This window comes from Mytilus californianus, unplaced genomic scaffold, assembly GCF_021869535.1.
Source record: "Mytilus californianus isolate M0D057914Y unplaced genomic scaffold, xbMytCali1.0.p SCAF_2, whole genome shotgun sequence".
Lineage (NCBI taxonomy): Eukaryota > Metazoa > Mollusca > Bivalvia > Mytilida > Mytilidae > Mytilus > Mytilus californianus.
The window spans coordinates 7,491,573-7,513,825 of NW_026262668.1; the positions used below are offsets into that span (position 1 = coordinate 7,491,573).

The 22,253-nt window shown below is 31.7% G+C and overlaps 1 protein-coding gene and 3 long non-coding RNA genes across 4 annotated transcripts in view; 2 read left to right on the plus strand and 2 right to left on the minus strand.

Annotated features, from left to right (window-relative positions):
• Positions 1–5,667, minus strand: part of LOC127729197 (breast cancer anti-estrogen resistance protein 3 homolog) — a 36,488-nt gene extending 30,821 nt beyond the window's left edge. The window contains exon 1 of the mRNA XM_052236885.1: positions 3,950–5,667. Coding sequence (XP_052092845.1) covers positions 3,950–3,987 — 38 coding nt within the window. The 5' untranslated portion in view covers positions 3,988–5,667. The remainder of the gene's footprint in view (positions 1–3,949) is intronic.
• LOC127729199 (uncharacterized) lies at positions 2,423–3,212 on the plus strand. Its single transcript, XR_007994543.1, has 2 exons — positions 2,423–2,590; positions 2,759–3,212. It is a non-coding gene; the product is annotated as an uncharacterized LOC127729199 (long non-coding RNA).
• Positions 5,668–11,407: 5,740 nt separating the features above from the next.
• Positions 11,408–12,145, plus strand: LOC127729198 (uncharacterized). The gene is made up of 2 exons (XR_007994542.1): positions 11,408–11,855; positions 12,003–12,145. It is a non-coding gene; the product is annotated as an uncharacterized LOC127729198 (long non-coding RNA).
• Positions 11,552–16,512, minus strand: LOC127729200 (uncharacterized). Its single transcript, XR_007994544.1, has 2 exons — positions 16,444–16,512; positions 11,552–12,075 (listed from the first exon to the last, which is right to left on the minus strand). It is a non-coding gene; the product is annotated as an uncharacterized LOC127729200 (long non-coding RNA).
• Between the last annotated feature and the right edge of the window lie 5,741 nt (positions 16,513–22,253).

A 22,253-nucleotide genomic window follows, 5' to 3' on the forward strand; every position in this document is an offset into this window, starting at 1 on the left:
CACTATAAAACAGGAACAAGTAAAAATCTTCACTTTTTCTATGATCTCATATTTCGGAAAGTGATTGCTTGATTGATTTTTGGTGTTTAACACCACTTTCAAATGACGGTATATCCAGAAAAGTGCTTAAAAAGCTCATTATTAAATGTATCACACTCCATACATTTTTTTCAGAGATAAGTGGAAATGCCATGGTTCAAGTAGCCAATGTACTACACAATTTTTTTGTTTGTTTTTAAACATACATTTCCAGCAAAAGGGGACATTGTGATAGGCTTGACTACAGATTTCAACTTTAATATAAGTTAGCCAACTAATTATGACATGTATGAGGCTTTAGACTTGGCAACTTTTGTTAAAAAGAAAAATTATGCCATGATACAAATTGCAAGATATTAGTCGAACATGGAAATTGTCTTACATAAATTAAACAAACAGAGTTTGATAATCGCTAATAAAAATCAACACAAAGTCACATTGATGCAATTAAATGCAAAGAAAGTAAGTACCAATAACTGAAGTTAAGTGAAAGTTAAAGTTGGTTTACAGTAAAACCAACTTACTTTCACTTAACTTCACTTATCAGTAAATACTTTCGAGTTTTTGTTCAACATTAGACTATTGGTGCATGCATTTGGATTGTTCAGCTGGGTCCCTTTCCATAATGATAATTTACTACAGTAACTAACCAATTTGGCCAAAAAAACCTTTTTTCTACCATTTTCAAGCATATTGAATTATATAATAAAATATCTACAAGATGGAGTTCTCAATTTACACATACAGTTTCAATTTACTGATTTCTCTTTCTCATTTCAACCCTCAGTGAAAAACATCCCTAAGATCCAGATGAGGTAATGTCTTTAACATAACCTGCAATTATGTGGTTATAAAACCAGATAGGTGTTAGTTTCTATGGTCTCTGGTAAAACATTTGTTTTTTGATGAAAGGCTATTAGGGATGACTGACTAACCAAGTTTGATGGAATTCACAGGAACTGTTAAAGAAGGGAGGTAATCCAATCCTCATTAAGTTAAAAACCTATAAATAATTCAAGATCTTATAACAAACTTTTGTTTTAAGTTTGGTATATATTGTGAGTGCATTTGAGGGCCTTCAGTCTAAATGATAAATTTTAAGTGGTAATGTTGAAAGCATGCAGTTCTAATTGTTTCTGCTTTTAATAGCAAATTTTCCTAAAATAAAGATTTTTTTTTGTTTCCACAAGTACCCCTAAGAGAACACATGTTTAAGTTGTATATATTTCTTAAGAAGTTACATGCATGTTACTTCATGAAAAGGTATCAAGAACCTTAATCATAGACCTGTATATAACTATACCTATAAATAATTTAGGGGTGGGAATCTGAAACATTTTTAATATATTTAATGAGTTTTTCTAAAAGGACTGAGGACATGACCCCCAGGGGCAAACCCTTTGGTGCATTTAAAAGGTCTTGCCATGGAAAGCAAGAATATTTATGGTTAAGGATGGACGTAAGAAAATCTATCATTTGATCCTAAAAATCAAAGGTTAAGGTCAAAGGCAATCTTGACGTAAATGTAATGACAGTTGTCTTGAAGTGCTACACCCCATGTAAAAAATATCATTTGATTTTCTAAAATGATAAAAAAGTTATATTCTGGAGGCAATAAGTCAAAAAAATTAATCATTTTCACCTTGACTTTAAAGGTCAAGGTCACTTGGAGGTAATGATTGTTTGCTAAACACTGTCTTTAGGTAAAACATTATTTTGCAATTAGCATAAGTCAATGTCATAAGATAAAGAAAATTTTAGCCAGGACTAGGTTGTATGTATTTTTCTATTGCCTAGGCTAAAATAAATCACATGCAAAAATCAATATGAAAATTTATTATATACTCTATGTTTTTTAATACTCTTGGGTACTTTAAGTAAAAATTCCTTTCATATTTATACATTTAATTCAAAACTGCAGAAGATTCAAGTGCATAAAAGGATATAAGTCAGTGAGACAGTAACCCGTCAACACAAAAACCTAAGATGCTCTCATCCAACAATATGATGCAATTGACATCTACAGATCATATTTCATTTGATATATTTGATTGCTACTAATAATTTGTTTTAATGAAGTAAAATTTCTACGGAGCCACCAGCTTTGTTTTTTTAGCAGAAATCTGTTAGTCTCCATATGAAGAGTGAAAAAAGTCTAATAAACATGATAAGGTGTAACATTATGATGATGTAACACGGCAACATAATAGTTTTTCATGCTTTTTCACATAACAAAAAATCTACCAAACTTAAATGATTTCAAAGTTTAAAACAAAACTGTTGAGTGGTGACCCATATAAATCTTACATCATTACACCAGAAATGTTCCCAGCAATAAAATCCTATTTCATACAAAATGAAAGAACCTTAGTGATGGCACTCACATACCCCACGTCCCCACATTGTCATTGGAGAAATAAAATAAGTGTAAGAAAAAAAAAATGAATCATAATTTCCTGTCAATATGCACATCTACATAGAATGTCCTTATTATCTACACAGTTTCATGAAATTCTGTTGTGTGGTTTGAGAGGAGTTGCGATGACAAAAGGTTGCAGTAGTATATTGGGCAAATAAGTTCAAAGGGGCATAACTCCTGGAAAAATAATTGAATCGTAATTTCCTGTCGATATGCACATCTACGTAGTATGTCCTTATTATCTGAAAAGGTTTCAGGAAATTCTGTTGTGTGGTTTGAGAGGAGTTGTGATGACAAAAGGTTGCAGTAGTATATTGGGCAAATAAGTTCAAAGGGGCGTAACTCCTGGAAAAAAATTGAATCGTAATTTCCTGTCGATATGCACATCTACGTAGTATGTCCTTATTATCTGAAAAGGTTTCATGAAATTCTGTTGTGTGGTTTGAGAGGAGTTGCGATGACAAACTGTTGCAGTAGTACATTAAAGTAAATAAGTTCAAAGGGGTGTAACTCCTAGAAAAATAATTGAATCGTAATTTCCTGTCGATATGCACAACTACATAGTATGTCCTTATTATCTAAAAAGGTTTCGTGAAATTCTGTTGTGTGGTTTGAGAGGAGTTGCGATGACAAGAAACAGGACTGACGGACTGACGGACAGACAGACGGACAGACGGACAGAGACTGACGGACAGACGGACGGATGGACGGACGGGTCAAAAACATTATACCTTCTGCAACTCGTGGGGTATAATTATGTGGACAGGTTTAAAAGAAACTGCTATTTTAAGAGAAACAATTCATTTATTGAACTTTTTAAATGCACTCTATATAAATATAAATTTATCAAACATTTTTATGATTGTATCTATGAATGTTTAAATTCTCCATAAATAATTTGTGAAGAGTTCTAAATGCTTACAAATTTTCATAGAAAAACCCAGAAAAAAAAATATACTTTGTCTGTCTGAACAATATTAAAAATTTTACACAAACACTGCTTTTAAAGGTTGGTTCCCATTCCAGTAATGAGAGGGACTTGGACCCTAATGTCAATCAAGACTTTGTATTATCCATTAAAAAGAACTATATCCAAAACCAAATGGACAACTGAAAAAACGCACAAACAAGCTAACATCTTTTTTAAATATATATTTCATGTCTGCTTGGAGCTTAACCATTTGCTAATCTGACCAGTTCACATCAGGTCATGAAATTTAAAGGCATCTCTGATAAATGAGTTTGATCCAAACAAAGAATATATAAGAATTTATGGCACCTGATATATAGAAACAGATATAAAGATTTTAACGAAAATTTACTTTTTTGGCTTAATTTTGTCTTAGTTGCAAAATATTATGGACAATAAAAACAGAAATATCACGAAAAAATATAGCAAAACTTTAAATAAAAGTTAAAAAATGCAAAAAAACTATGTAGAAATAAAACAACAAAAAATTGGCTCTTTTGTAGTAAAATCGTAAAACTTACCCATATCCACCACCCCAGTCAAAGATAAAGTTATCCATTGTCCACCACAGTATTCAAATGTTCCGTTATTGAGTTTTCTCAACTTTGGTAAGTTTTTTCATATATCAAAAGTACCAAAAATCCATTAAAATATTAAAAGTGAGTCTTTAATTCTGCCAATTACAATTTTACATTTGAGAGCTCATCTGTCAATTTCCATTCCCTTGTCTACTAAGTTTATATTTCCTTGTTATGTCTTGAAGTAATTATTTCATCATTTGAAGCTTCTTTTCTTCTAATTTTCTCAAATCAGCTGTCTTACACATAATGAAATAACATGTTCATTTTTCTCCAGATGATAATTAACAATTCTATACAGTATCCTCACTCAACTCTTTTTATAATATATGCATATATCCATATGATACATGTTACTGGTGAAAGCTACACTTTGTTTATTCTTTGGGTGGCAGTCTTAGAACATACAGAGATCTTCCATTAACAAAGATTTGATTTCTTACAGGAATCTATTAAGCTTCCTGTAAACAAATGTTTCTGTTGACTTCCTTTTCAAAGGTCTTGCTTTAATAAGAGACATTCTCCACTGTAGTAATTATGTGTATCGTTATATAGTATTAGAAAGGTACACCTCAAAAACCATAAACAAAACCTTTCTGGTATATATTAAATCAATAAAACTCAAAATTCATTTTTTTTGCCATAATGAATGCATAGATATACATCTTTAAACTGAAGCATTTAAAGCATCAGATTTCTTTTACTTAAATTATCCATGTAAAATTTATGATGGTCAATTAAATGTTTTAAGATAAAGACTCAGTCTACAAGATATTATTTACACAGATCAACAAAATATCTTTAATCATTTCTTAAAAAACCTTCAAATTTATGAACTTATGAGATAAAATTCATATTTTCCCATCAATTTAACAGTAGTTAATTATGTTTAATTTATATTTTCTTATCTACGCAACCAACATTGTCTATCAATCATTTTTCATTTTGGTTAATTTTGAAAAAAACATTTTTACCAGCCAATAAATGCATTTCAACTATAGCTTACGAAAAGATAGTAAGAAATACTCTAGGTGCTAGAATTAATGGAACTTCCCATAAAGTGTAAAAAATGCAGTATGCCTCTAAAATGCATCTGTTTTCTTCAATCTACTAATGAATAAAGATGCTCAATTCTTACACAATCCTCGACACAAGATGAAAAAAATGTTGACATTGCTCATCATAGTGTTATTGTATCACTGTGTCAGATTTTTTCCTTCCTGGAATATGACAGTAATACTTTTAAGAAAACAATAACAGTCGCATAACAACATGTGCAAATCTCTCTGCAGGAAATAAAATAGATTGAACATCTGCAGCATAAAAAGGTACCATCTTACAACATGAGATACTGTATGTCCTCTTAAATTCACATTTGCTTTTAATGTGCATCAGATTATATAATTTCCAGTAATATTTCTTCAAAACCAAATCCTATTGAATTGCAAATTTTTCATCACAGATTTACACGAATTCACAAAGTTTTAATTTTCAACATTTTTCCTCTGCATTGTTTATGCCACAGTGACAGAAGATCTACTAGAGGTTCCAAAAGTATAAAATTCTTCAAATGCATTTAGTGTAAAAAAGTCAGATGGAATGTGATCCTTCATTCCTTCATTAGATCTTCAGATACAATATAAATTACCGTAATTGCAAAATAACATCCTTTGTGAACTGAACCACAAAAATATGTAGGTTTCGAATGAAAATCTCACATATGTACCAGATGAATTAAGCAAAAAACTGACAGTATGATATTTCAAGTGTACAGAAATGAATAATAAGGCAAAAATCAACATAGACACGAATTTACATGACCACCTTTTTTTAATTGTAGTAAATACTCAAGCAATAAGTGTTTGCAAATGATTCTTAAGGTTTTATTACCATTTACATAGTAATTCAAACTCATGAGAAAGTTCTTAATAAGTCAAAAGGAGTATTTTTTATGGTTTCTTTAAGCTATCATCTTTTTATAGATACAATCAATTATAAAAATAGTGTTCAAACACCATTAAGGTTACAGAAAGGCCATAGTTGTTTAATTTAGTTTTTAAAGGAAGTGTTGCTCAAAAGGATTACAGTAAATTCTATGTACTCAATTCAAACAATGGAAATTATAAAGAAATTTATACATCAACCAAAATTTATTAAATGCTCTATTTAACTTAGACTATAATGCATATCCAAATAAAATGCACATACCAGTACTATGAAAAAGGTTTGAAATAATATGTCACAATAAATAAACAAAATAATGCTCAATTCATAATTACATTCATGTGCAAGAGTTATTTCCCATGTGCCATTTCATTTGTTTAGAGTTTGATTGATTGATTGATTGGTGTTTAACACCACTTTCAGCACTATTAGCTATATCATGGCTGTCAGTTTTTATTGATGGAGGAAGCAAGAGTGTGGAAAGAGAACCAGGACCTTCAGCAAGAAAACTGCAAATCTTTTTCAGTTTGATTTTTGGTCTGATTTTATTAAAAAAAAACATATATATTTTTTAAATCTTCCAATTAACAGGCTGATTTTATTCAATTACTGTGAATACCATACTGTAAAACTGAAACGATTAATTACTGCAAATTCAAATTTGTAATTAACTGCTGCACATGAGTTTTCTATATTAAATCATCTTGTGAAAAACTGTTTTGACAGTCATAAATTGGAAGAAATTAATGGAGTAAATATCTCACCTCATTTCAAAAGGTAACAAATTTTGTTTTTTTAGGTCTTTCCACCTTTCTGTGCAAACCTTAGAAGTTTTGAAAATTTTTGTTTCTTCCATTGCTTTTTTTACTTACGCTGTTTTTCCAAATCTCTATAATAGTTAGGAGCACAACTTCAACATATATGTGCAACCTCTCAGTGAATTTGAGGGATATAGGTTGAAAACTGTAGATGGAGTTAATTACACAAATTAGTTACAAAACCACCCACCTGCCTGACCAACATCACCATTATACTATAAGCTGGGTTTGGTCTTCATCCAACCCACCAAAAATAGCAAAAATTGGGGGTCACAATTCTTCAACAGTATAAAGGAAACCATGAAAATCAAAATATGATATACATTGTCAAGCAAAATTTCAATCCATTAAGTGCAGCAGTTGTCTATTTATCCTCTACATTAACAGACAGATGGACATGTGCACCACTATATTCACCACACCCTTTCAATCTGTAGGATTAAAAAGATAAACCAGAATGCTGAACAAATCTCTGCAGGAAATCAAGCTTGAAATGTCAATTTTGTACACTATTTAAATTATTTTTGTAGTAGTTCCAAATCCTTAACCCTTTGGTAGATCCAAATCCTGTAACCCTTAAATCAATGCCTGCTTAAGATATTCTTAGCAAAATGATTAATTAAACATTTAAAAAATGAACCTAACCTACCCATGTAATTGATCATATTATACATATAAATGGGAGTTAACAAAAGACTTCAGAGATTATGTTAAAAAGATAAAAATTTGACAATAGCAATAAATTTTTTATTAAGTAATCTTATATTCAGTTTGTGGTGAATTCAACTTTGATGATATAGGACACTAAAATATGGGATGAGAGTTCTTTCTGTAATTAATCTTTCATGAGATGAACTTATCTTTAAATGAAAAAATTTGAGACTTCAAAACTGCTGTACAAGATAAAACACAAAAAACGATGCTGTTTTAACAACAAGCCATTTGTTACAGTGAAACATTATAAGAAAGTCTGCACTTAATACAGCATGTGTTATAAATCAACTAATAGGTGGATGCAGGGGGGCTTTGGACAGTTACCCCACCCTCCGATCCACTATCATTTCTTTCAAGTTTCAGTATTACAAATAAATGTTGGGTAAATAAAAAACGTGTTACACAAAGGAAAATAATCTGAAAGTATTAAGTATTTTTATTGAAGAACCTAGAACACAGAGAAAGTAAATAAAAATTTGTCGGAAAAGTTGGGAAAGGGGGGAGGTATAGTTTCAAGCAACTGTGAAAATTGAGTAAATTCCTCCCTTCCATAATCTTGATTCTTCAAAATAATTTCATTTCCCCTTCTGAATCCCTTTCTTGATTTCTTGATTTTTAGATTTACCAACATCAAAACAAACAACATTAATGTAATTGCTGTTACAACACTATAGGTAATGTAATATAAGAATGAGGTACACAGAAGTTTTCTTTTCTTATAGTCTGTAAATTTCAATTTCTATAACCTTGATTTTCAATAAAACCCCCCTCATCGACATATTTAGATGCTGTAACTTCAAACAGATCATTATCATTTAAGAAAAATGAACTAATTGATGTCAGGATATCCGGCACAATGATTAAAACTCTGCTGAAAGAAAACATTACCACAAGCGAAGAGGATAATTATTTACTAAATGATGTGTTTTATGCTGATTAAATTCTAACCTATGGTATGTTGCAGAAACATCAACAACTTATAAATCAGTGCATGCTTATGATTAACTTAAAATTACATGTTTGCACCTGTCTGTTAGCATACTGCTGATGATAAAACAGTGCACTTAGTAATCACTAACCTACAAGTTATGGACAATAATCATTATTTCTACTGGACTTTCGATGGACAATAATCATTATTCCTACTGGACTTTCGATGGACAGTAGTCATTATTCCTACTGGACTTTCGATGGACAATGCCAACAAATTACAGGATTGAAATCTTAGTTTATCTTAAAGATTCATTTATTGATTGGTTAATTGTTGCTTGATACCCAGTGGCAAATATTACATGCATATTTAGGACCATAACATGTTAACTTTTTATGAATATATTGAATCACTTAGATTTTTCTCATGTTAGCTCACAAAGTGATAAATGGTATAGTTATACCTGGGGAAAGTCTGTATTATCTCCAGCTGTTATTCTGGCTTCCTTCCAATCTGACTAAAATACAGGTACTGTGTACATGCTTTGCTGTAACAAAGACTAAGCAAAGCGTGGACACAGTATCTAGATTTTAATCAGACTGGCTTCCTCCACCAAGCTTCAAGCATAGATTTACCAAGTAAACCAAAGGTTATATCTCTAAAATATATAAACCTATTGTTATAATCATAAAAATTACTGCTTGTGAAAAATATGACAAAATAATAACATGGATGATAATTTTTCCATAAGAATTCAAAGCTATGACAATTTTCCATAAGAATTCAAAGCTTGCCAACATACCTTGATAATTCCATGCTGTTATCTTGCATGTGAACAATCCAAATTGACCTATTTGACACCTAATATTACAACTTGACCCTAGATTACACCTAATCTTATACTAGGGATTATAAAGTGCAATTAAACATAAATTTTGCAAGGTTAAGTATCCATTATGAGACTTGATCTAGATCATGTTTACAAAGTGATTGCTTGCTGGTATTGGAACCAAATTCTTGATCTATATGTTTTATATAATGTAATCTATTATTTCTACATGTGTCCATTGTCTATGATTTAATTCTATAACTGATGACCTTTTTCAAAGGATGGAGTCATGGGTTACTTTATAATTCTATAACTGATGACCTTTTTCAAAGGATGGAGTCATGGGTTACTTTATGATGCTTATGTTTGTAATAAAATTTTAGATGCAGGAAACATTAATTGTTGGTATTCATCTATGAGATATGTCCTTCAATCACTTGATATACAAAATTTGAATACAAAGCTCAATAGATTAATTAAATTTGTAAAATGTAAACTTTGTAACAGTTTTAAAACATTTTGGGGGGTCAAAAGATCTGATACCTTATCACAAGGTAATAGTAAATTAGAAAATTATTTCAACCTCAAGACTGACTTCGTAAAGGAGGCTTATTTATCAATTAAAGAATTTTAATATAAGAAGAGCTATATGTAAATTGAGAATAAGTGCACATGATCTTAAAATTGAGAAAGATAGGTATAGTAAAAAATACATAGAGAGAAGTCAGCGTCTATGTCATCACTGCCTATCACATGGATCAAATTCTATTGAAGATGAGACCCATTTCACAGTAAGTTGTCCTTTATATAACGAACAGAGAAAATTATTATGGGATAAAGTAAACAGTTTTTGTAATAATTTTAAAGAATTACCCAAGGATAAAAAATATTTCTGGCTGTTCACAAATGAGCATTTACCAACTCTTATGTGCCTAGGCAATTATATAATTAAGTGTTTAGAAATAAGATCCAGGTGGATACAAAATATATAAAATTATTATGCAATTATTGTTAATGTTATGTAAGACACATGATGTGTTAGGCTCTGATCCTGTCCAATATATGATAGTATTATATTAGGATATAGTTTTTCTTTTTTCCAATCATATTGTGCTTAATATTGTTGTAAATGATGCCCTTTATGGGTTCTTGATTAGATTAATAAAATTCTTATCTTATCATTTGGCAGATCCAGAATGTGTGTTTATGTGTTTGGCTTGGGGGTATGAAGAAGGGAGTTGAACCTCCTTTTCTTTTAAAAAATGGTTGGCATTTACCCCCCCCCCCCCCCTTTTCCAGATAGAACCCCTAGAAAGCACATCCTCTAAGAAGTTCTGGATGAATGACTCAGAATTTGGATCAATGTCCCAATAATTTAGTCTGCTGATACATTGTACTTGTCATATGAGAGACCTTTCTTTCTAGAGCCCATCTCCTTTGGAGTACCACTTGACACAGTCACTAGCTTAAATAAATTTGTTTTGAGAGTCTTTGGTAATAGAAAGGTCAGTTATTGATGCGACAAGATAGATTCTGCAGTACAGTGGATTCATTGATAAATGGGGGTACCAATTTTCGTTCATTTCGTGGTTACAGGGAAACCACAAAATTAAATGTTTAATGCAGTATAAATTATAAATAGAATTAAATACTAACTCTTCCAAACCATGAAATCAAATAACAATGAAAATACAATTTTTCCTCAATCCACGAAAAATGGTACCCACAAAAATAACTGAATCCACAGTCTGTTAAATTTATTCTTACCTTTGTTCATTCAGAGACATGTCTCTGGTTCATTGTACAAGAATACCTTAACAATGACATTATGTACTACTTTAAAAATTTGACTATATATTAAGGCAATTATAATCCATTCTAGTATTAATAAATAATTCACTTATTGTAATAATTGTCATACTGTATATGCATATTTATGTGTAAATTGTTAGTATTATAGGGTTTAATGACCATTTAAATAGCACAATTTCTAACCTATTATCAGACTATGTCAATATTCAAATCTAATATATAGAAATATTCTGATAACATTGATATTACACCTACAAAGCTGTCATAAAAAGCTTTACCCACTGAGTTGACAGAACAAGTGCAGACTGAAGTAATGTTAATTCAGAAATTTTTTGGATGTTTTTAATATTGCAAAAACAAGAGTGCACACGCTGAAATGTCTCGCCTTCTTTACTAATCATTGATATTATGTTGATAGTCCTAAATATAAAGCTTTATTACAACTGTCACATAAACTTAACATTAACCAAGTAAACTAAACATTGACCAATGAACCATGAAAATGAGGTCAAGGTCAGATGAACCATGCTAGGCAGGCATGTATAGCTAACAATTCTTCCATACAACAAATATAGTTGACCTATTGCTAATAGTTTAAGAAAAACAGACGAAAACACAAAAACTTAACACTGAGCAATGAACCTTGAAAATGAGGTCAAGGTCAAATAAAACCTGCGTGACTGACATATAGATCATAAAATATTTCCATACACCAAATATAGTTGAACTATTGCATATAGTATTAGAAAAAAAGACCAAAACTCAAAAACTTAACTTTGACCACTGAACCATGAAAATGAGGTCAAGGTCAGATGACACCTGCCAGCTAGACATGTACACCTTACAATCATTCCATACACCAAATATAGCTGACCTATTGCATGCAGTATTAGAAAAAAAGACCAAAACTCAAAAACTTAACTTTGACCACTGAACCATGAAAATGAGGTCAAGGTCAGATGACACCTGCCAGCTAGACATGTACACCTTACAATCATTCCATACACCAAATATAGTAGACCTATTGCATACAGTATAAGAAAAACAGACCAAAACACAAAAACTTAACTATAACCACTGAACCATGAAAATGAGGTCAAGGTCAGATGACACCTGCCAGTTGGACATGTACACCTTACAGTCCTTCCATACACCGAATATACTAGACCTATCGCTTATAGTATCTGAGATATGGACTTGACCACGAAAACTTAACCTTGTTCACTGATCCATGAAATGAGGTCGAGGTCAAGTGAAAACTGTCTGACGGGCATGAGGACCTTGCAAGGTACGCACATACCAAATATAGTTATCCTATTACTTATAATAAGAGAGAATTTAACATTACAAAAAATCTGAACTTTTTTTTCAAGTAGTCACTGAACCATGAAAATGAGGTCAAGGACATTGGACATGTGACTGACGGAAACTTCATAACATGAGGCATCCATATACAAAGTATGAAGCATCCAGGTCTTCCATCTTCTAAAATATAAAGCTTTTAAGAAGTGAGCTAACGCCGCCGCCGCCGCCGCCGCCGGATCGCTATCCCTATGTCGAGCTTTCTGCGACAAAAGTCGCAGGCTCGACAATAAAAACTGGCATTTCAAATTATGATAGCATTATAATAACAATAAATTCTTTATTTAAAGAGAGTAAACACAGTATGCACAATTTCCTCAAATCTCAATAATTAATCTCACATTTTTGTCCATTAAATGTTCAACAATCAATCAATAATAAATGTACAGAATTTTTGTGAATTTACAGTAGTTCTGATAAGAAATCAGCACCTCCTACAAAGATAATCATAAATCATGACTAAGCCTAATAGACTCTTTATGGTGCAAAGTCCATTTAATAAATTGATTGTTTACTTCATATTCAGTGGCAAATATTTCATGCTCAATCAGGAGGTAAAATTTATCAAATAGGTAGGTTTTTCAAAAGGGGTCAACTGGAAGGAAGGGCAAAAAATAATGTCCAAAGGTAAAAGAGGGTAAGATAGGCAAGGACACAGGGACAGAAAGTTTGCCTTCCCGGAAAATTATATTAAGGGTTCTGGAACATGCAGAGAGCAGCATTCTTTCAAACAGCCCATTGGCAAATTAACATCCAAATTACAAACAGATAAAGTTCACTGGTTGTGAATGTTGCAAAGATTGTTTCGAATTGGTCCAATGGTTAAGAAAAGGAATGTTTTATAAAGTTCATATGGACAAAGAAAAATTCTGTGTGGTGACAATTGGTCATTAAACTTCTGGGTCAAGTGAGCTAATTATGGAGGTTTCTTTCAAATCACAAATTGAATGAATCCATTTTATAATACACATGTCAGATATTTAAACCATCACATAATTTCCTTTAGTTGAAAATGCTCAAAACTTTTAAAAGCAAAAAGCAGACTCCTCAAAATGTTTACTCATTTAATAATATAGAAGTGTAGCAGATATTTGGTTAGACCTTTAAAAAGTAGTTAGACTACAATTTCTGATCTAAAAGAGAACCAGTGCAAGATTCAATATTTATACTTGACCGACATGTTGATTATTTTTTTATAACAATGTGTTGTTTGTTTTAACTCCATTCTTCATAAGATAAAAAATTTAAGTATGGCATCGAATTTTCCTTACTTTCCTCTTAATTTGCTATTGTTAGTCACAAAAAAGGCTACCATGCCGGATGATATCACTTATAAAATACACTTCTTTTTGCAGATCATTGGAAAAGAAAGATTATGTTTGCTGCTTGCCTTCATATATCATCTAAAAATCATAACAGAAACAGACGTCACCACAGAATGTTGTGCAATAAGATATTTCTTCTCTCCTTAGTTAGAGATAGATTTGAAATATTTAAAACACTCTGCATGCCTTATGTCTTAAATTTAAAATTAAGCTGTCCCAGATGGGGAAATAACATATCAGACTCAACGTAATGGAACAACCTATATGTATACCTAGAACAGGCATAACAACAATCGGCTATCAATATTGAAAGCTATATATAAAATATATTTTTTTTTTATTATTATTGAAAAAAGAAAAATGCATCCAAGATATGAAATAATTCATTGTAAGATATTCATTTAAAAAGATTTCTGTACATAAAAGTAAATTAAAAAGCAATATTACCTTTAACACCTCATAAAACTGACCACCATAAAAAGTCAAACCCTTTATCTGATCATTAAATATGGACTTAACTGAAGTTATAAACATAACACATATGGCAGACTACAGAGAAACATGTTGGCTTGATGAAATAAGACAGCCTCAAGGCTACCTAGCACATGTCTTGTAAGGACATTAAATATTTAACACGTATATTGAAAGAAAACATTCTATTTAAGATTAAAAGTCTTGTTAGAAAATTTAAAATAGACACTTACAAGTTAAATAACTGTATTGTATGTTAAGATACATGACTAACATGCCCAAAGCAAAATGAATTTGCGATATTAAACTACAAATTTCTGATCATCTTGATTTTCGTCCATACTATTAACATGAAACTTTTTATTGGATACTTCAATTTGCAGTATTCACAAATTTTGCATACAAGCCTACAGGAAATTGGCATTTCATTTAACATTTAAATTCATGGTTCATCTTTTAAATACCAAGGAAATCCATCAAAATTAGTGCTCTAGCATCATTAATTCACATATTTGGTAAATATTGTATTCAACCAATACTTATTATCTTAAAAGTTCATCATAAACCAGGTAGATTAATTCATGACATTCAGAAATCAACCCTAATTCCCCGCCTAATTCCCCCCCCCCCCCCCCCCCCCCACCTTGACATATGCCATTATGGTACAAAAGATATCACCCAGAAATCAAAATGTTTGCCCTAATGTATATCAAATGCTGCTGTGACTGTCAATGTGTTCTCTGATGTCATTCATCATTATATAATCCAACTCAATATTTCTACAGTCAATGCAATTGTTAAAATCGAAGTTCAAAAATGAAAATAAAAAAAGCATATCTGTCCTTTTTCAAATTAGATCCCAGTTAATATATATCAAAGATGAAGTCAAGTTCAATGAAATATTAAATCTTTATTTGTGATTGATAAAGCAATAATCTTTGACATATAGATAGGGTTCTTGAACTGTCTGTCAATTTTTACTGATCTACTTACTTTTCCCATATCTATATAATGATCTCATGACCCTTGAGAATAAGTCACTAATATATTGTGATTTGTCGAGTTTCTTAATTTATTGTTTGCCCCTGACTTTGGTATAATGAGAATTGTAATACCAGACTGTATAGCACAACTATTTGGATTTTTTTTATTTTTAATGATATTGTTTTGAACTTTCAACTATTTCATTAGAGGGCCACAGATTTATGAGTTTTGTGTAAGGTAATGCATGTCTGTCTTCATGGTAGACTTTTGCATCCATAGGCCCAAGTCTCATTTTCCAAAGGAGTAGGTTCAATAAACTCCTAAATTAACCCCTATTTCTAGCTAAAATTTCAAATAAGAATTAATTGACCAATATTACAATGAATCATAGTTAAAACATTGACTAGGTATGAAATATATATTTTTGTTGAAAATTTACATATTTGCATTCTTTTCATGGTGTCACAAATAAAATGCATTTTGATTTTTGAAAATTCAAAAAACAGGTCAAATTGATTTTTGTTGACAGAGTGCATGTGCAACAAGAAAGATCTTTTGACATACTGGGTAATGTTTGTTATAACATTTTACATATATCTGATTTGAATATTTAGATTGTCAACATCTGTGCTCTATGTTTCCTAGGCCTACATTTGGTAGAAATATAGTCCATTTTGACAAATTTCGTCAAAACCTCTACTTTTGGCCTAATGGGGTAGTAAATATTAATGCTTTTATAAGACAAGAGTGCACATGCTGAAATACATGTACACCTTACAATCATTCAATACACTTAATATAGTTGACCTATAGCTTATAGTTTCTAAGATACCGACTTAACCAAGAAAACTAAACATTGACTAATGAACCATGAAAATGAGGTCAAGGTCAGATGAACCATGCCAGGCAGACATGCACAGCTTGCAATCCTTCCATACAACAAATATAGTTGACCCATTGCTTATAGTAATAGAAAAACAGACCAAAACACAAAAACTTAACACTGAGCTATGAACCGTGAAAATGGGGTCAAGGTCAAATAAAACCGGCCAGACTGACATGTACATCATAAAATATTTCCATACACCAAATATAGTTGACCTATTGTATATAGTATTAGAAAAAAAAAAAAAACTTAAAAATTTAACATTGACCACTGAACCATAAAAATGAGGTCAAGGTCAGAATACACCTGCCAGCTAGACATGTACACCTTACAATCATTCCATACACCAAATAAAGTAGACCTATTGCATACAGTTTAAGAAAAACAGACCAAAACACAAAAACTTAACTATAACCACTGAAGCATGAAAATGAGGCCAAGGTCAGATGACACCTGCCAGTTGGACATGTACACCTTACAGTCCTTCCATACACCTAATATGCTAGACCTATTGCTTCTAGTATCTGAGATATGGACTTGACCACCAAAACTTAACCTTGTTCACTGATCCATGAAATGAGGTCGAGGTCAAGTGAAAACTGTCTGATGGGCATGAGGACCTTGCAAGGAACGCACATACCAAATATAGTTATCCTATTACTCATTATAAGAGAGAAATTAACACTACAAAAAATCTTAACTTTTTTTTCAAGTAGTCACTGAACCATGAAAATGAGGTCATGGACAATGGACATGTGACAGACAGAAACTTCGTAACATAAGGCAAATATATACAAAGTATGAAGCAACCAGGTCTTCCACCTTCTAAAATACAAAGCTTTTAAGAATTTAGCTAACGCCGCCATAGCCGCCATCAGGTCACTATCGCTATGCCGAGCTTTCTGCGACAAAAGTCGCAGGCTCAACAAAAATCATCACAAAATTGTTTCATTTCACTTTAGTATGTGTCTTTTTTTAACTTGAAACATATCTGATCATTTTTAAAGCAGTTAACCCTATTATATTTCATTAATCCTATCCAAAGATGGAATCAGATGTTCAAGGATTTCATTGTTGCATTAAATTTTTGTCCCTTTACTGATTTTTCTTGGTCCAACGACCTCTACCTTCAAGGGACCTCACTACAGCTTAAATACAATATGCGTTCATGCTTGACCCTGAAGACTAGGGATGCTGTCTCATGCTCATCTACCCATATCTTTTTGTTTGTTTAAGATTGTTTGATTTGTCATATGATCATTATTGATCAAAGGGGGATAACTCTAATACACTACTACAGTATATTTACATGAACAATTGCAAAATAATTCTTTAATTGTTTATAAGGATTCAAATATGAACATAGAAATAATTATCAGAGTTTCATTTTGCCATTAGGCTAAATCAACAACAACATTCAAGCAAATGTTTCATGAATCTTTGTTATTAATTTGCAAATCACATGCATGAAATGTTGTTAGTAGCATTAACACAGTATAAATGTATACATTTTTGATGAAATTGCATCATGGGTCAAAATTCTTGAATATTCATCATAATTGGAGACTTTGACAATCATTTATAACATTTTCTTTTTTGCAGTGAAGTTAATCCAGACCACTATACACTTTTTTGCAAGGTAGAAAAAGGTAAATTAATTTTGAATACCACCTAAAATACTATGACTACCATTAAAGAATAGAAAGGTTTTGGAATAATGGAACTTGTAATGAAACTAACTTTCTGTTGGAACACCTCTTGATACAGACTGCAGTCTTCATATTCATATTCATATTGCCCCACAAAAACACCTGTTTCCCACCCTTCCAAACCTACTAATGTAGATTCATATTGCCCCACAAAAACACCTGTTTCCCTTCCTTCCCCCACCTACTAATGTAGATTCATATTGCCCCACAAAAAACACCTGTTTCCCACCCTTCCCCACCTACTAATGTAGATTCATATTGCCCCACAAAAACACCTGTTTCCCTACCTTCCCCAACTACTAATGTAGATTCATATTGCCCCACAAAAACACCTGTTTCCCACCCTTTCCCACCTGCTAATGTAGATTCATATTGCCCCACAAAAACACCTGTTTCCCTTCCTTCCCCCACCTACTAATGTAGATTCATATTGCCCCACAAAAAACACCTGTTTCCCACCCTTCCCCACCTACTAATGTAGATTCATATTGCCCCACAAAAACACCTGTTTCCCACCCTTCCAAACCTACTAATGTAGATTCATATTGCCACACAAAAACACCTGTTTCCCACCCTTCCCAACCTACTAATGTAGATTCATATTGCCCCACAAAAACACCTGTTTCCCACCCTTCCCCACCTACTAATGTAGATTCATATTGCCCCACAAAAACACCTGTTTCCCTACCTTCCCCACCTACTAATGTAGATTCATATTGCCCCACAAAAACACCTGTTTCCCACCCTTTCCCACCTGCTAATGTAGATTCATATTGCCCCACAAAAACACCTGTTTCCCTTCCTTCCCCCACCTACTAATGTAGATTCATATTGCCCCACAAAAAACACCTGTTTCCCACCCTTCCCCACCTACTAATGTAGATTCATATTGCCCCACAAAAACACCTGTTTCCTACCCTTCCCCACCTACTAATGTAGATTCATATTGCCCCACAAAAACACGTTTCCCACCCTTCCCCACCTACTAATGTAGATTCACATTGCCCCACAAAAACACCTGTTTCCCACCCTTCCCCACTTGCTAATGAAGATTCATATTGCCCCACAAAAACACCTGTTTCCCTTCCTTCCCCCACCTACTTATGTAGATTCATATTGCCCCACAAAAACACCTGTTTCCTACCCTTCCCCACCTACTAATGTAGATTCATATTGCCCCACAAAAACACCTGTTTCCTACCCTTCCCCACCTACTAATGTAGATTCATATTGCCCCACAAAAACACCTGTTTCCCACCCTTCCCCACCTAATAATGTAGATTCATATTGCCCCACAAAAACACCTGTTTCCCACCCTTCCCCACCTACTAATGTAGATTCATATTGCCCCACAAAAACACCTGTTTCCCACCCTTCCCCACCTACTAATGTAGATTCATATTGCCCCACAAAAACACCTGTTTCCCACCCTTCCCCACCGAGAGAGAGTTAAATATATACTTCAGTTATGTCAAATAAAGGTGTATTCCAAACAGGAGCATTTGATTATACTGTCAGTTTCTAAATTAAATACTTTGGGTCTGCAGTATGCAGTATACAAATTTGGAAAAAATAAGACACAATATAGTCTTTTCATTCAACACTTTATAGTATCCAATAAAATCCCTTTGCATATAAAAAATCAATTCTAAAGCTTAAAATTCTGAAGCATTTGTTGTCAACTCAAGGTCTTTACCTAGATTTTATCATTAATACTTTTGAACAAGCACTAAACGTATTCATTGGATATTGAAAACAAATAATTATTAATAAGAGGAATATAAGATAAGAACCCAATTCAATGAGTAAATTCCCTCAAACATGTAATCTTTACATTACTGATTTGTCTTTAACAGATTAACCATTTCTTTCTTTGGTCTTTTTTTTATAAGTTTTTATAAGTAAAATAAAAGGAGCATTTTGCATTCCATATCTAAAGGGCTAGGTGTATGAAATGTATTTATATTACTAAAAACTAATAAATAGATGCTATTGTAAAGTGTCTTAAAGAATACCGACCAAAGGTACCCAATTACGTTTGAAGGGTCTTACTTTTTCTCTAGTCTGTCCACAGCATGCATCATGAATTAATATATTTCTTGTTCCTTCTTTATGCTCCAGTAAAAAATATTCATAACCTCACATTTGAACTGTACTTTCAACACATTATTTCAACTCTAATACATAGTAATATGATCTGTAAATAAGGTCCATTAATGATACTTCATTGCTGTCAAATTTAGTGAAAATCCATTATTATATCCATTTTAAAGTGTAAATTACTTTAAATATATGTCTGATATCCAAATTGTTTACAAAATCACTAGTCTTAGACCAACAAGCACCCTGAGGTGTAAATCCATGTCCTTTCACAGATAATGACTTAATTCAGGGAATATTACAGCTTTTAATGTCATAATTCACTTATTTTGTTATCAAAAATTAATCCACCATTTAGGGGATTAAACTGTACATTTTTTCTTTCTTAAAAAATACAGATAATACAAAAAAAAACATAGCTTATCACCTGACACTTTTTACTTAAGTTTAATTGTTTCTAAATCTTCAAGATTTTCAAATCATTTTTTAGAGTAATTTTTTAATAATCCTAATAAATAATTCCGTTATTACAACCACTTCAGGTGACTCAAAGTTGCCACACATGTAGAAATTTCTCATTAAATCCTATATTTTCCATCCCTTTTTAATACAGTACAATATAGTTAGATCCACATGTTGCACAGAGTAAATTTCATCTTCCGACAGGTATTCATAAAAATTCACAAAAATCAAATTATCATTTTTTCTGTGAATTTGAAAAGTAATTTTCACCAATTTAATCCAGTGTTCACATAAGAAAGGAAAAGTTCAGTTTGACGACCTTTATATGAACATATCATTATTATTACACAATTATCTCTAAAAAGTACCTGGAGACACATTAACATGTTCCTATATGAGATAACAAACCAGTTACTCCAGACATCCTGGACACTTCCACATTTTTAATTCTATTTATTTTGTCTGATGTAGAGCTGATAACAGTTTCACCTCTCCGACCACATCACAAATTTTTAAATTTTAAAACTCCTATATTTAACCAATGCACAGCATTCCATTTAAATTAAACTTTTATAAAACCTGATAAAATTAATAGAATCTTGGCAACAATAAAGTTGTGGAGAAAAATTTACAATCTTAAAGGTATAAATAAAATTGACAGATAATTATTTTGTCATACAATTCAATTTATTGTTGTTTGGTATGTGACAGAACACATTTGAAATGAAAATAAAGTTAGTTTTATCGTATTGTTTTGCAATGAACAATACTGAGTTCTATGTATATCTTTCAAACTGTTAAAAACTTTATGAATTAAATACTTTTTAAAGACTAGATGTTTTATTCAGTTTTAAAGTTTCATAATTAATGTTTTTTTAATGCACATATTTTGCTTCTGATATTACAATTTCATTTCAAAAAATGTCATTATTTGCCTATACCCTCCATTTGACAGCCAAATCAAAGGTGAATTCTATATCTGTTTTATTAGGTACAAAATAATTCTACATTTTTGTTTTAATACTGTTAGCCTAAATCTAAAATAGTTTAGATTGTTTGTATGCTATACAAATGACCCCCAAAAATAAATGTTTGTACTGACCTGATTACTTTACTGAACAAGTACTATTGAACAAGTACTATTACAATCAAAAATTTCCCTGTAGATCTTTATCAAAAATCAAACGTGAAGTTATATAGCAATATAACTCATTTTTTCCAATATGAATAAAAGAAGATGTTGGATATATATCATGTCAAGGCAACATGTAACAATGCCATAATCACAACAAAACAAAAACAAATTTAGTATCGAATTAAAGATTTTATAAGATTTGGTCTTTATAATTTCCTTATAAAAATAAGAAGATGTGGTATGATTGCCAATGAGACAACTTTCCTCTAGAGACCAAATGACCTAGAAGTTTGAGCCAAGTGTTATCAATTTTCATTTCACGAGTTTTTCAGCTTGATCCTCATTATCCACCCTGTTTAGTGCAAAGAGGTAAAAAAGTAAAGTGTAAGCAATTTTTAAAATTTTCTTTAATCATGAAATGTGCGTGAATCATGAATTTTCGGTTTATCCATGGACATCCCCCCTTTACAACCCAGATGTTTGTTATATTTACAGAAAAAGCCAGTCAATTATTAACCAATTAAATTGCATTTCTGTTTCAGAACCTAAAGGAGTGGATAATTTCATAAACCATAATGGAAATAACATCATTTCATTTGTCATATATAGATATAGGAAGATGTGGTACGAATGCCAATGAGACAACTCTCCATCCAAGTTACAATTTATAAAAGTAAACCATATATCCATTTCTTAAGACATTATCAACCAATCATATCATTTTTGGTGTACACTTCAGAACCAGAAACATCATTTGATATATAT